This window comes from Pongo pygmaeus, chromosome 23, assembly GCF_028885625.2.
Source record: "Pongo pygmaeus isolate AG05252 chromosome 23, NHGRI_mPonPyg2-v2.0_pri, whole genome shotgun sequence".
Classification (NCBI taxonomy): Eukaryota; Metazoa; Chordata; class Mammalia; order Primates; family Hominidae; genus Pongo; species Pongo pygmaeus.
The window spans coordinates 54,661,517-54,676,639 of NC_085931.1; the positions used below are offsets into that span (position 1 = coordinate 54,661,517).

The 15,123-nt window shown below is 37.0% G+C and overlaps 1 protein-coding gene across 4 annotated transcripts in view; it reads right to left on the reverse strand.

Moving 5' to 3' along the window:
• Nucleotides 1–15,123, reverse strand: part of EFCAB6 (EF-hand calcium binding domain 6) — a 300,279-nt gene that overhangs the window by 180,536 nt on the left and 104,620 nt on the right. For 3 of the 4 annotated variants that reach the window (XM_063663109.1, XM_054470030.2, XM_054470029.2), the window contains one exon: nt 9,992–10,140. In XM_063663109.1, coding sequence (XP_063519179.1) covers nt 9,992–10,140 — 149 coding nt within the window. Of the gene's footprint in view, nt 1–9,991; nt 10,141–12,921; nt 13,105–15,123 lie in introns of all 4 variants that reach the window. The other variant, XM_063663108.1, reaches the window with a different exon arrangement.

Below are 15,123 nucleotides of genomic sequence, written 5' to 3' on the forward strand. Positions count from 1 at the left end.
ACAAGCGGAATTGCAGATTTCTTATCAAGTCTAGGTAAGAATGATGAATTTACAGATCTTAAGCAATAAAAGACATTCAGAAGAAGATGCATGTATCTGATTATGTTAAAACGTAAACTTCAAAACAGTGAGGTATCATATAATGAAAGGAAAATAACAGGCTAAGAAAAATAGCTGCAGTACTTATGACAGAAAAGGGTTACCTTTTAATAATTATCTAATTATTTTAAAATATTAAACAAAGAAGTGACAAAATTAACTTAACCAATTAGTTGGGGGGGGGGGTCCCACTAATCAATTAGGACGTGAAGAGAAGAGGAGACCCAGTCAGTGCCCAGGTACATGGGAAGGTCCAGCCTCACACACTATGAGAAACAGAAATTAAAACAATCACAAGGCACTACTTTACACCTCATGAGTTATCAATATTTTAAAACAATGTTAATATTCAATGCTGGGAAGAATATGAAAGTAGAACACTCACACAGTGTTGATGGCAATGTGAATCACTACTCTTTTGAGAGAACAATTTGGCAGTCCTTATAAAAAATAATAAAAGGGAGAGGTGAAGTCAGCAAGATGACAGAATTGTTGGTCCCAGGCTCCACTACTCCCTCACAGGAAGTTCAACTAGCAACCATTCACAGACAGGAACACCTTGGTGGAAACGCCCCAAATTGGAAATAGGCCTGAATCACCTGTGTGATTCACAGAACAAAATAAAAACCACATAAAAAGGGTAGAAGAAGTGGTCTCATTTTAACCACATTCCCCTAAGTCGATAAAGTACCACACAGAAAGTGTTTCCCAGAAACAACAGTTTCTACAGAGGGAAAAGAGAGCTGGAGGTGGACGCCCAGCTTCCTGGCTTTCCAAGATGCTTCCCAGGAAGCCCATTCCCATCTCACCTCAAAGGCAACACAGGGAAATGGCATGGCTAGACCATCTGGAGTCAGGTAGAAACAAAGCAAGGAGACAAAGCAGGAGCTCTGTGTACCTGCCAACAGTGGTGCCCAATCAGAGGTACCATCTAACTGCATATCATACCTGCAAAGCTGAGCTGATAACTCCCAGAAGTAAAAAGAAGTTCCACATGGCTTGAATCCATAGATGGCTAGCCTCCAAAACCAGCCTTAGACCCTACCCTGGGGCTTTTAGACCCTATCCAGGCAGGAAAATTACCACTATATTGAATTTCAGCAAAGAGCAGAGGCTAGATATGCCATACCCAGTAGTTTAAACAATGTTCAGCCCAGCCTCAAAGCCCACCCCAAGGACCCACATAGGCAGGAAGGCAAACATGAACTGTGCATTTCTACTAGCAGAAAGTGTCAGCTCCCATCCATCCCTACCAGCAATTCCATCTAACCTTGGGACCCCTCCTGCAATCCTGTCCAACTGTTGAGCTGAAATAGCAGTACCATGGGGCCAGGAAATCTACCCTGTGGCCCAGCCCAATCTGAGGCAACTGTAATGTCCATCCAGCAGCTCAGCCTGATTACTGAGACCAGCTTGGTGGCCCCACCTGAACTCAGAGCCAACACAGTAGCCCAGCCATCTATAACACCCAAAAGCAAGCTCTGTCTGCCCATGGTCATTACCAGCTGTCCTCTACAGAATCACAAGCTAGACTGAATAATGAATACTTATTTCTGCCAAAGAACACCTGTAAAAGCCAGAAAAGGTGGTTGTCTCTTCAAATGCATGGATACCAACACAATGACAGAAGGATAACAGAATAAAAAAATCATGACACTTCCAAAATAAACCAACAAAGCTCCAACAATGGACCCTAAAGAAAGGAAGACGTATTAAATGATAGACAAGGAATTCAGAACAATCCTCTTAAAGTTCAGTGAGCTACAAGGATAGACTAAAAAATAAAGTAAAATTTGGAAAGCAATACATGAACAAAATTAAAGATTTGACAAAGAAATAGAAACAATTTTTTTAAAACCTAAATAGAAATCCTAGAGATGAAGAATACAATCACTGAACTGAAAAAAAAAAATGCAACCAAAAGCTTCAACAGCATGCTCATTCAAGCTGAAGAAGGAATCAATGAACTTGAAGATAGAACATTTGAAATTATCCAATCAGAGGAACAAAAGGAAAAAAAGAATAAAAAGGGATGAAGAAAACCTATGGGAATTATGGGACTCCATCAATGGACCTAATATACACATAATAGAAATTCAAGAAGCAGAAGAAAAAAAGCCTAGAAAGCATATTTAAAGAAATAATGACTGAAAACTTCCCTAATTTGGGAAAAGGTACCAGTATCCCCAAGTTACAGGAAGCACAGAGGTCTCTAATTCAACCCAAAGAGGAGGTCGCCAAGACAACATAATAATCAAACTATCAAAAATCAAATACAAAGAAAAAATTCTGAGAGTAGCAAGAGATAAAAAAACATACCACATACAAAAAGGTCCCAACATGACTATCAGCAGATTTCTCCACAGAAACAGGAGAGAGTGGGATGATATATTCCAAGGGCTAATGGGGAAAAAAATCCTGACAACCAAGAATACGTCACCCAGAAAAGCTGTTTTTCAGAGATGACTGAGAAATAAAAACTTTCCCAGACATACAAAAGCTAAGGGAATTCATCACTACTAGGCCTGCCTCACAGGAATTGCTAAAGAGAGTTATTTAAGTTGAAACAAAAGTCTGCTAATTATTAACATAAAAGTTAAAAAAACACAAAACTCAATGGTATAAGTATTACACAGTCATGTTTAGAATACTCTAGGACTGAAATAGTGATATGTAAAGTGATTGTATCTTCAGTACAAATGTTAAAAGGAATTGAAAAGACAGAACTATTAATAACAACTACAATTAGAATAAATTGTCAAGAAATATATATGATTACATAAATTTTGACATCAAAAACATTAAATGAGGGGGATAAAAGTGTAGATGTGCTGTATGCAATCAAAGTTAAGTTGTTATCAGTATGAAGTGGACTATGTAAGTATAAAATTTCTATGCAAGCCTCATGGTAACAACGAAACAAAAATCTATAGTAGATGCACAAAACAAAAATAGAAAGCATACCATTACAGAAAACCATTAAACCACAAAGGAAGATACCAAGAGAGGAAGAAAGAAAGTGCCTACAAAACAACCAGAAAACAATTAACAAAATGGTAGCAGTAAGTTCTTCCCTATCAGTAATTACTATGGATGTAAATGGATTAAGTTATCCAATAAAAAGACATAGAGTGACCAACTCTATGCTGCCCACAGGAGACTTGCCTCACTTTTAAGGACATACATAGACTGAAAGTAAAGGGATGAAAAAAGATATTCCATGCAAATGGAAACCAAAAGAGAAAGGATAGCTATACTTATATCAGACAAAATAGACTTTAACTCAAAAATTGTAAAAAGAAACAAAGGACATTATATAATGATAAAGGGGTCACTTCATCAAGATGATTTAACAATTATAAATTTATATGCATCTAACATAAGAGCACCTAAATATATAAAGCAAATACTAAAAGATCTTAAGGACAGATTGCAATATAATAATAGTAGGGGATTTCACTTTCAATAATGGATAGATCATCCAGATAAAAAATTAATAAGGAAACATTGGACTTGAACAACACTTTAGACCAAGGGGATCCAATAAATATATAGAACATTCTATCTCACAGCAACAGAATATACACTCATCTCAAGCGCACATGGAACATTCTCCAAATAGATCAGATAATAGGCCACAAGACAAGTCTTAGCACATTTAAGAAGACTGAAATCATACCACGTACCTTTTCTGACCACAATGATATAAAACTAGAAACCAATAATGGGGAATTTTGAAAGAAAAATCACAAATACATGGAAATTAAACAATATGCTCCTGAACAACCAAAAGATAATAAATAACAACAAGCAATAAAGAAATTAAAGTGGAAAATTTTAAATATCTTAAGACAAACGAAAGTGGAAGCACAATATGCTAAAATATGTGGGATGCAACAAAAGCAATTCTAAGAGGAAAGTTTATACCAATAAATGCCTACACCAAACAAGAAGATCCCAAATAAACAACTGAAACTTATGCCTCAAGGAAATAGAAAAAAAGAGCAAACTAATCCAGTGTCAGCAGAAGGAAAGAAATAATAAAGATCAAAGCAGAAATAAGATACATAAAGACTAGAAAAACAAAAGATCAACGAAGATAAGGGTTGGTTTTTTGAAAAGATAAACAAAATAAACAAATATTTACCTAGACTAAGATACAAGGGAATGAAAGAGGAGATATTATAACTGATACCACAGAAATACAAAGGATCGTGAGACTATTATGAACAATTATATGCCAAAAAATTGAATAACCTAGAATAAATGAATATAATCTAGACATATACAACCTTCCAAGACTGAATAATGAAGAAACAGAAAATATTTTTTAATTGCCACCTCGGCTCCAGGAACACTGGCTTCTGCCAGGTCTCAGAACACACCATGTGGGGCAGTCCTTGGAGCCAGGGGCCTGCTCCTGGGAGGCTCCTCCCACAGTTCTTCTTGTGGCTGCTCCTCCTGCCTCTCACCTTTTCATAGAAGCCTTTCCAGAAAACTGAATCAGAAGTAGTTCCTCTTTGTTATTCTCCATTTTAGTCCCCTGCTGATTCTTTCCAGAGCACGAATCACATTGCATATTCTAGCTCATTATTCATAGGTTTGCCTTGTGCTGGTCTCCCCCACCAGCAGGCACAGTTCTTTGAGGGCAGCAATCATGTCTTTCTCATTCTCCAATGAGTCTTTGGTATCCAGCACAGTGCCTGGTATATAATAAGTGCTCAAGAATTATTTATTGACTGACTGGGCAAACATATGCAAAATTATAAAGAACCTAAAGGCCCAGATGGCAGTCAAACAGTTAAATAGTCTGATGTATAAAGTGCCCAAACAATTGATCATGATCCAATCAAACCAGCTCTTTTAAAAGTGCTGTTTGCTTTCTCTGGATGGAATGCCTTTTTCCAATGTGCCCATGTCAGAAACTCCTATTTAGCCCTCAAAGGTTCATCTCAGTTCTGTTTACTATAAGAGGCATTGCTAACTTCCCAGCCAGCATGAACACATTAAAGGAGGCCTTTGGCAACACTGGACCTCCTTCCAGCCTGTGGAATAAATAAATAAGTAAAAAGATTGGAATAAATCTATCAACAAAATGTTTTTAAATTCAGAGCTGAAGTGGAAACCAAGAAAGGGAAATCCATAGGTATTAGGAGCAAGGAAAGACCCATGTCAAGGACAGTAAGAACGTGAGCTGCTGCAACAAGAGCCCAGGGCTTTATCAAGCCCAGACAGAACCGTATGTGCTAACAGCAACCCTGAAATCTAGTGTAGGCTCAAAGGGAACAGGGTTTTAATGCCCATTTGGGGTTAGAAGACTTGGGATTGTGCAAGACTGGGAGTAGATTTGGCACAGAAGTGAACCAAAATCGATCCTAGAAAAAGAGCCAAAATGCAGCCAAGAGATAAAGACATGAAAAATATAAAAGACAGTTTAAGAGACATAAAGAATGAAATGGGAAGACCCAATATTTATGTAATGTAATAGGAGTTCCAGAATAAAAGACCAGTGAGAATGGGGTGGAGACAATATTCAAAGAATCATAGCTGGGAACGTTCAAAAACTCTGAACAATACAAATTCTCAGATTGCAACAGCAGGAGTGTGGGAAGGTTAAATAGACATCTGTACCAAGATACATGGTAGGGAAACTGTAAAGTAACAAAAAGAAACAAAATCTTAAAAAAGAAATCACCTCTAAAGGAATGACAGATAAACAGCAGAACCTCACAGCAACAGCAGAGGCCAGAAGACCGTGAAGAGTACCTTCGTGGTACTAAAAGGAGATAATTCTCAGACAAGAATTCTGTTCCCTGCTACATTTTCATTAAAGAGTAGGGCAAAATGAAGATATTTTTGAAAACAAAAACTGAACTAAACACTCACAGGACCTTGCTAAACGGACTACCAAAGGATATACCTCAGGAAATTGACTCCAGAAGAAAGGAGTGAGGTTTGTGAGGCAGTAATGAGCAAACAAACTGGTAATCATGGGAAAACCTAAACAGGCATGAGTCATAAAAACAACAGTGACGAATGCAGGTCCCATCAAAACAAGGCAGAAGCAAAGCCCAAGTCAATGACAAAATGGAAGGTGAAGGCGCTTTTTCTTTTCTTTTTTTTTTTTTATTATTATTATACTTTAAGTTTTAGGGTACATGTGCACAATGTGCAGGTTAGTTACATATGTATACATGTGCCATGCTGGTGTGCTGCACCCATTAACTCACCATTTAGCATTAGGTATATCTCCTAATGCTATCCCTCCCCTCTCCCCCCACCCCACAACAGTCCCCAGAGTGTGATGTTCCCCTTCCTGTGTCCATGTGTTCTCATTGTTCAATTCCCACCTATGAGTGAGGCACTTTTTCATTCAAGACAGTAGAAATACTGATTTTTAGACTTTATAAGTTTAGAACACATGAAAATTTTAAGAAAAACCACTATAAGAATAGAAATAAGATATTTAAGTCTTAAAACAGTAGAAGGGAAAAAAAAGAGTGATAAAGAAAACTAAAAAAAAAAGAAAGAAAGTTGGCCAGGCACAGTGGCTCATGCCTGTAATCCCAGCGCTTTGGGAGACTGAGGTAGGCAGATCACCTGAGGTCAGGAGTTTGAGACCAGCCTGGCCAACATGGCGAAACCCTGTCTCTACTGAAAATCAAAAATTAGCTGGGCATGGTGGCGCATGCCTATAATCACAGCTACCGGGGAAGCTGAGGCAGGAGAATCGCTTGAACCCAGGAGGCAGAGGCTACGGTGAGCTGAGATCACGCCACTGCACTCCAGCTGGGTGACAGAGTGAGACTCTGTCTCAAAAAAAAAGGAAAACTTAGCCAATACCAAACAAAAAAGACGAGGAATAAAGAAAAAAAGAAGAAAGAGCAGAAAAAATAATAATACAAAATAAGAGGTAGGGGGAAGAATCCAAACATATTAATCACAATAAATGAAAACAGACTAAACTTGACAGTTAAAAAAGCAAAGATGTTACTTTTGGAATTTAAAAAAATATAGTTATATGCTATTTAATAAGAAATACCTAAAATATCACAATAAAAGAGTAAAAAGTTGGAAAAAGATATACCTAACAAATACTAATTAAAACTGTTATATTTCAATAGCAGATAAGATAGACCACAAAAGGCATTCATAGGGATAAAAGGGCTATGATATAATAGTAAAGGGAACAGTTGACCAGGAACATATGACAAATCTGTACTTCCAGATATGTGTACCAGGAGAATTGTATGTAATACAGCATTTACGATATTAGCACTTGAGTGTTCACTCTGCTATGGTTTCCAGTAACCTATTCCACTGGGAATTTGGGGTGAATGCAAAAAAGAGACTCAGAAATCCCTAGGTCCCTGGCTAGAACAAGTTATAAGAACATCTCAGCCCTGGCCACCCTCAGCCTCCAAAACATGCATTCTATGCACCATCATAGTCTTCATAGATATCATCACTCTGGCAAGTCTTTATGGCTTGGGACGATTTGTTATTTATTTCTTCATTTTTTGAGACGGAGTCTCGCTCTGTCGCCCAGGCTGGGGTGCAGTGGTGCAATCTTAGCTCACTGCAACCTCTGCCTCCTGGGTTCAAGCAATTCTCCTGCCTCAGCCTCCCAAATAGTTGGGATTACAGGCGCCCACCACCATGCCCGGCTAATTTTTGCATTTTTAGTAGAGACAGGGTTTCACCTTGTTGGCCAGGCTGGTCTCAAACTCCTGACCTCAGGTGATCCGCCTGCCTCGGCCTCCTAAAATGCTGGAATTACATGCATGAACCACTGTGCCCGGCCTTATTTCTTCATTTTTAGCATCTACCACCATGTCTGATATAGAAAGGCACTCAACAAATGTTAGCTGAATGACATTGTATGCATTCATTACAATTATAATTTTGAAGACTATGAAGCCAATATGAAAAATGTCTATAATACACATTTCTATTTTAAAAAACACAATATAAAACTGTGATGCACTCTGATTATAAATATGTAAAGATTATATTTGTATGTGAATACAAAAATGGAAGAGAATGTGGAACAATGAAAATAGTAAATTTGTTAGGTAAGGTGGATGGTGACCATCTGCTTTTAATTTTTATTGTTGCTATTAAATTATTATTTGCACAATTTTGAAAATGAAATAAGAAGAAATGGCTGCATAAGTTTTAGCAATGCAAGAAAGTAATTCCTGAAAAATGTCACCATGTGTAGACAGAACAAAAGAGCTGTTTTCTGAGCCATGGAAACATTTACTCCTAGGGCCAAACTTTGCTTTCACTATAAAAGCCACAGTATTTGTACATGGTGATTCTCTCTGGACATATAGGGAGCTGGCAAGGAAAGTGGGGTGCTGCGGGGAATGGATCCAGCTGCTGTGGCTTCATGCCGCATTTTCCATCCCCTTCTCTCATGCCTCTCCTTTCTAGGGAACCCCCAAGGCACCTATCAATTACCCAGAGTTTGACAGGACAATCTTTCCATTAGCTTCTACTCTATTTCCCCCCAAAAAAGGTTCTCTGTCTTACCTGGACAGAAAACCAGGCAAAGAGAATATTCCTAACCTAGATTGTGGTCTACATATACCATTTCAAATTGAAAAGAACAGGGATCCTTGGAGAAATGGCTCATGCCAGGTCCTAGGCAAGGGATGTACAAGAAAAGCCTGGAATGTTTGTCATACCAGAAAGCAAGGAAGCTGTCAAAGACTATCTGGTCACATCAACAGGATGTCGGAGCCAATGTGAAAATGCTCCCACTGGCCAAGATGGAACAAATTGAGTATCAGTATAACAGCTGTAATTAATTGAGACACAAATATGTTTAAAGTCATGAGTTCCTAATCATTATTAAGAAAAAATAATTAAGAAGAAAACACTCATTGCTCACTTTTGGAGGATGCTAGGGAACCAGTTCATTATTTTGGAAAGTAGGAAATGCAGGGAAATCAAGGATATCCTGCCTTTCTTATACTAACTGTGTCGTGTTGTTACCAAATAGTTGGAGAGGGGAAGTTGTTATTACAGAAGTCCTCCAACTAGTAAGAGAAGAAGAAATGATAGACACAGAACGTCACCATTTTACAATCTCTAGTGAATGGATGGATCTGAGTATGATCAACAATGGTTGATAAGATCACGAAAAGAAAGACAATCTATATACGTTTGCCACCACCTATGAAGTATTTTTGTCCCCCCCACCCCCCACAAAATGAACACGGGTCTGCACATCTATATCTAACTATCAATTTAGGGTAGGGAGTCAGGGGAGGGAGACAGGGAAACATGTTAAATGTCACTATGGGTTACAAGCAGTCAAATCCAGATTGTAAGAAATCCCCCATAACAAACAATCCAGATTACTTCTAAAATTAAGAAATGGAGAGGAGGGCTACAGTTCTAAAAAGAATTGTGATAAATCAACCAGTTGAAACTACAGACTTAATTTGGATCCTGATTTAAATAAATTTAAATTAGAAAACATGAGGCAAGCAGTTAGATGTGAACCTTGACTGGATATTTATTAATGTGATTGATAACTATTAGATGTGAAAACTATATTTTCACCTTGTTTCTAAAAAGAGTTCTCATTTTTTAGAGAGAGAGGGAAATATGCTATCTGGTATTTGTTTCAGAAATATCTGGGGTTGAAGAAAATGAGCAGGAATACAAATGAAATAATTGGCCAAGATTTGACCATCGTTGAAGCTGGGTAGTGGGTACATTCATGGATTCACTATATTATTCCCTTTACTTCTGCATACATTTTAAATTTTCAGTAATAAAAAGTCTAAAACATTAATAAAAAATAAACAAAGCTGTGCCTTATTCTTACGGTTGACGTTTGGGGAAAAAAATGTCAAGGAAACAATGAGACTCTTACCTTTTCATTAACTGGATAAAAATTCTTCTTGGTATTTGGTATATAAAGGTGTCGAGGACAATCTTTAGATAATTAAAAGACACGTAGCCACCTTTACAGGGGTCCCCTGCACTGAGGGCCTTTTCAATCTTTTCATAGGACTTCGAAAGCTGCGATAAATTGAAATTGGAGTGTGGCATTCATAAATATCAACTTCATGGAGCTATTCAACCATTTTATTTTTACCAAAAACCTCTTCACATTTTTCTCTCCAAAAACTGATCAAAAAGGTTACTATGGCATGTACTGAACTTCAAATGTTTAATTGATGAGCTCACTACAAAACAGTATTCCCAGTCACAGCTACTCAAGTGACAAGGCAGACATGTTTCCCAGGGAAAAACAGCACATAGAATAGCTCCACCTCAAATTTCAGAGCTAAAAATACTTGGTAGATCTGCCGGTTTGATACATCTTCCTTAATATACTTTCAAGCTTTTCCCTACTGTGAGCCCACGCTACGCTTCTCCTGATTAAGTCAGGCCAATCAAACAAAAAAGCTGGTAATATTTTATTAAAAATAGAAGTAGCTTTTACAGTAAGGAAAATTATTAATATAAGGACTGCATAAACAGAATATACATTGGACATTTCTTTAATCATTCTTTTCTTTTTTTCAATGAGGAATTACAAAGAACCTGGGTAAACAAGCTTTGCTTATGAGGCTTCTAAAATGCAGTAACGCAGGTTAACCTCTGATTTTTATATGACTCATAAAAATACTGTGAAGACTGGTTTTATTTCCAAAGGTTTTCCTGCTGTTTATTATTGAGTAATAACAATATTCACCATTATCTTCAACCATCCTACTTTGTCTGAATTCAATTTTTCCTGCTAACTGGGATAAGAAGATAAACAAAATCGCCACAACTTGGTGTAAAAGGTCACTTTCTTAAAGAGCTCCTGGAACATGGAAATATATGCATGACAAACTCGATCCACTAAAGGAATAAAAAGCAGAATCACTAGATTTTCCTTAGTGTGCATAGAAATATTGGTATCTAAAGGGAAATATCTTTAATAAAAATATTTAGAGATATAAGTTCATTAGAAAGGACCTAAGCTTCTTAGAAAATTGCATAAAATTAACCCAAAGAGCAGCTACATTTGTCCATTTCTCTTTCAGGGAGGTAGGCTGCATCTGATACACTGCCTGGGGGAAGACTTGCAGAGAGAAGCAAGAGGCAAGAGCCTGGTATGGAGCGGGGGCTCGGTGCAGTTACTGGACTGATGAAACCCATTTTTAATGTCTTAATGACACATGGTTTTCCATACATTTTTTTCTTCAGGAGAGTGTTTCTGCAATGATCAAGAGCTTTTAGAAAAAGGATAAGGTATGAAACCAAAATAGTGTCTTTGTGACAAATATAACTTTTTAGAAATTTTCATTGTTACTGTTTATACAGAAAGTACAAGCCTTTGTTTAAAAAAAATGCAAGCAATTCAGCAAAGTATAAAAAAGGAAATAAAAATACCTGGTAGTCTCACCTTCACATACCATCATATTCTTGATGGAAAAGCCAACAGTACATCCATTTTCCATCTTCATATGTTTAGTTTTTATAAATGTTTCCTTAATCTTAAATCTAAATGAGGTCCCTGTTGTTATTCTCTCTCATAACACCCTAGTCTTTTTCATCATACCACTAAAAAAAATTGTATTCATGACTTTTTACTTGTTTAATAACTCTCTCCCTGATATAAGGTAACGTGATCTCTATACAAGCAGAGATCATATCTGTTTTGTTCACAAATAATTACCTAGAATGAAGCACATTATTGGCATGCAGTTGGCACTCAATAAATATTTATTAAACGTGGGTATACTTTTATCAAAAACGTTCTAAACAAAAGTTATAAAATATAAAAAGCTGTTCAACACATTAGTAAAAAGTGAAATAAAAATTATAGCTGAGATAGCATTTCATCTGCATCAGACTGGCAGAAATGTACAAGCTTAGCAGTATCAAGTGTTGGGGGCATGTGGAACAGCAGGAGTGCTCATGTGCTTCTTGTGGGAGTGTAAATCAATACGGTGGCAAGCAATAGGATACCGCCCATTGAGCCTGAGGGGCGTGTTCTCTACAACCCAGCTCACAACTCCACTCCTAGGTGTAATTTCCGGAGAAGCCTTGGCACCTGTGGACCAGAAGCTAAGCTTACAACCACTTATGGTGGCACTGTTTGGGTTGGCATAAAACAGGAAGTAATCCAAATGTCCATCCATAGGAGAATGTATAACTTGCAAAATATTTAGATAAGGGAAACTGTACAGTAGTGAAAATGATAACACAGCTATACCCATAATATGAGTGAATCTCATCCTGAGCACAAACAGGATGAAAATAAATGGTTTTGCAACTATGCCAACATATGATAGGGAAAAAGAGAAAGAAGGATCAGGCAAAGACAAAGAATCCGGAATGGAAGAAGACAGAATATAAAAGAATATGAACACATCCCCTGCAAAAATTTCATGCCACAAAAAGGAACTAAATTAGAAAATCAATTAATTAAAAGAAAATCTTGAGAATGACAAAATAACTTTTTAGAAATTTTCATTGAGAAAAGAAGGAATATTTCAAACCTAAGAAAATAGAAAATAAAAATAGCATAATTATAGGAACTAATAAATTAGACATAGCAAGAATAAGAGGCAAGGATGAGATTTAAATTAGTATTAAAGGAGTGCCGTGGAAGAATCTCAATGAAGCAGAGGAAAGGGACAAAAGAATTAAATCAACTTGAGAGAAGATGACAGCTATCAAGGAGAGGCAAAGAGGATCCAATATAAGGATAACAGGGACTACTGTGGAAAGAAGGAAGGATAGAAGGAGGAGGGGAGAGAGAGGAGATGATTTCAGTACTATGACACAGTATCTATTGCTTACCACCACATTGATTTTCCTGAAATAAAGGAAGAACTGAATCTGTACACCACACTGTGTTCCAGGAAACTTTGTCAAAATGCTCCATACCAAGATATAGCTTCGTTTTGCTTTGTTAATTTCAAGGATCAACAGAAAAAAAAAAAAAAAAAAAGCTTCAGGAATCCAGGTAAAAAAAGAAATCACCTACAAGGGGGAAAGAAATCCGGTTGACCCCAGGTTATTTTCACAGCAACATCCAATGCTGGAAGACAATGGAAAAAATATTTACAACATTACACGGAAAAGAAAGCATGATGGAAGGATTATAGACAGCCAAGTTGCTGTTCAAATATAAAAGCAAAAGGCATACAGTTTCAAATATGAAAAAAACAAAGGGAATAAGGCACCCATGAGCCTTTCTTAAGGAAATTACTTGACAATGAAATCCAGCCAACCAAAAAATAAATCAAAATAAAGAACTCTGAGAGGGATAAACTGTGATCAGTGCTGCACTATCGTGATGCACATTAAATTCATGCAAATATAAAACAAAGTCAAAACAACAGGGGGAATTATGGCAACTGAACAGAATATAAATATTATAAACTCAGCTAAGGACAAACTATAAAGAGCAAAAATGGTGAGGTGGGAGGGAGGCGTAGGAAGAAACAAGTGCCGTCACTTCGAATTTCATAGCAGAAAGCCAGCCCATACTGTCTGAAATGGAAACATCCCTCAAAAACATAGTTTCTCCAGCTCTTAATAGCTTTTTAAATCTCTTTTCTCGCCTTAAAGTCCCTTTGGGGACCTAATATGTCTTGCGGGAAGGAAATGTTCATCCAGAGTTCTTAGTGTCTCCGCTTTCCCTTGAGGACAGTGTTGCAGGGTTAAGGGCAGGGACTGGATAAGCCTGCACTGCGTGGGCTGTTTACACTCGGCCCCAGGACTTAGCTGCACTCATTTAACCTCTTCATGCCTCAGTGTCCTCAGCTGGGATGATCACAGTGCGCTGCTCATGGGGTTGCTGTGAAGACTGAACAGACCACCAGCAAAGCACTGGCAACACTGCCTGGCACAGAGAACGTCCCATAAAAGAGTTAAATATGATGGCGATGGTGACATTTCCTTTTCTTCTGGGAAATTCAAGGAAATTTAAATTAAATACATTTTATTTTTAAAAAGGAGTATGAGCCTCTTCTTATAAAATTATTTCTATCTATGTCTCCACCTACCCACTGATGCAGCCGTCCTTCCATACACGAATAAAGAGAGGTCCAGAATTATGTTCACCAAATGTTGCCTTTGATTCTTTCTGGGTGGTGGATGTGAATAGTTTATTACTTTCTTCTTTGTACTTTTTAGAATTGCTTACATTTTTTGCAATGGTCATGTTTTTATGAAAACAAGAAAGTCATTAACAACAACTAGAGAAAACAAATTTAACCAGATTACCCACAAATATGACAGTGCTCACTTCTCCAACACCCTTATCGACACTGGCTTTGTGAGTTCTTCCTGCATTGACATCCGTCTATTGAACATTTTTTATGAATAATATGTAAAAGTTCTATGAATGTTGGGAATTATTCATCTGTCATTTATGTTGCACATATTGTGCCAAGTTTATCATATGTTTATACAAAGTTTTGCTGTATAAAGGATTGTTCTTTTTTCTGAAGTTAAATTTTATCAGTCTTTTTCTTTAAGGCTTTTGGGCTTTACTTCATGCTTACAAGAGATTCTAAATTTCAAGATTAATAAATGTTTATCCACATTACTTACATTCAAATTGTTGATGAAGATAGAATTTATTTTTGGTAAAGAGTGGAAGGTTATAATCTTCATTCCCCAAAATGGCTGGATAGCAAATTATCTCAATAATAATTACCAAATAAGCCTTTCTCACTACACTTTATTGAAATGCTTCACGTCACAGGCTAAGTTCACATATAAAGAGTGGTTCATTAGCCAACTATCCTTTTAAATCCATCTGAATGTCCATTGCTGCACCAATGCTATATTGTCTTAATTATTATGCCTTTATAAAATATTTAATATGTGTAGAATAAGCCCTCTATTATAATTTTTCAGAAGAAAAAATATATATCCTGATATAGGAAGAACGGGTATTAATACTAAATCTTCCAATCCAAGAATCAGAAAAGACCTCTTCACTTATTCATGTTTTCCTTTACGTTACTCAATAACGTTGCATTATTTCTT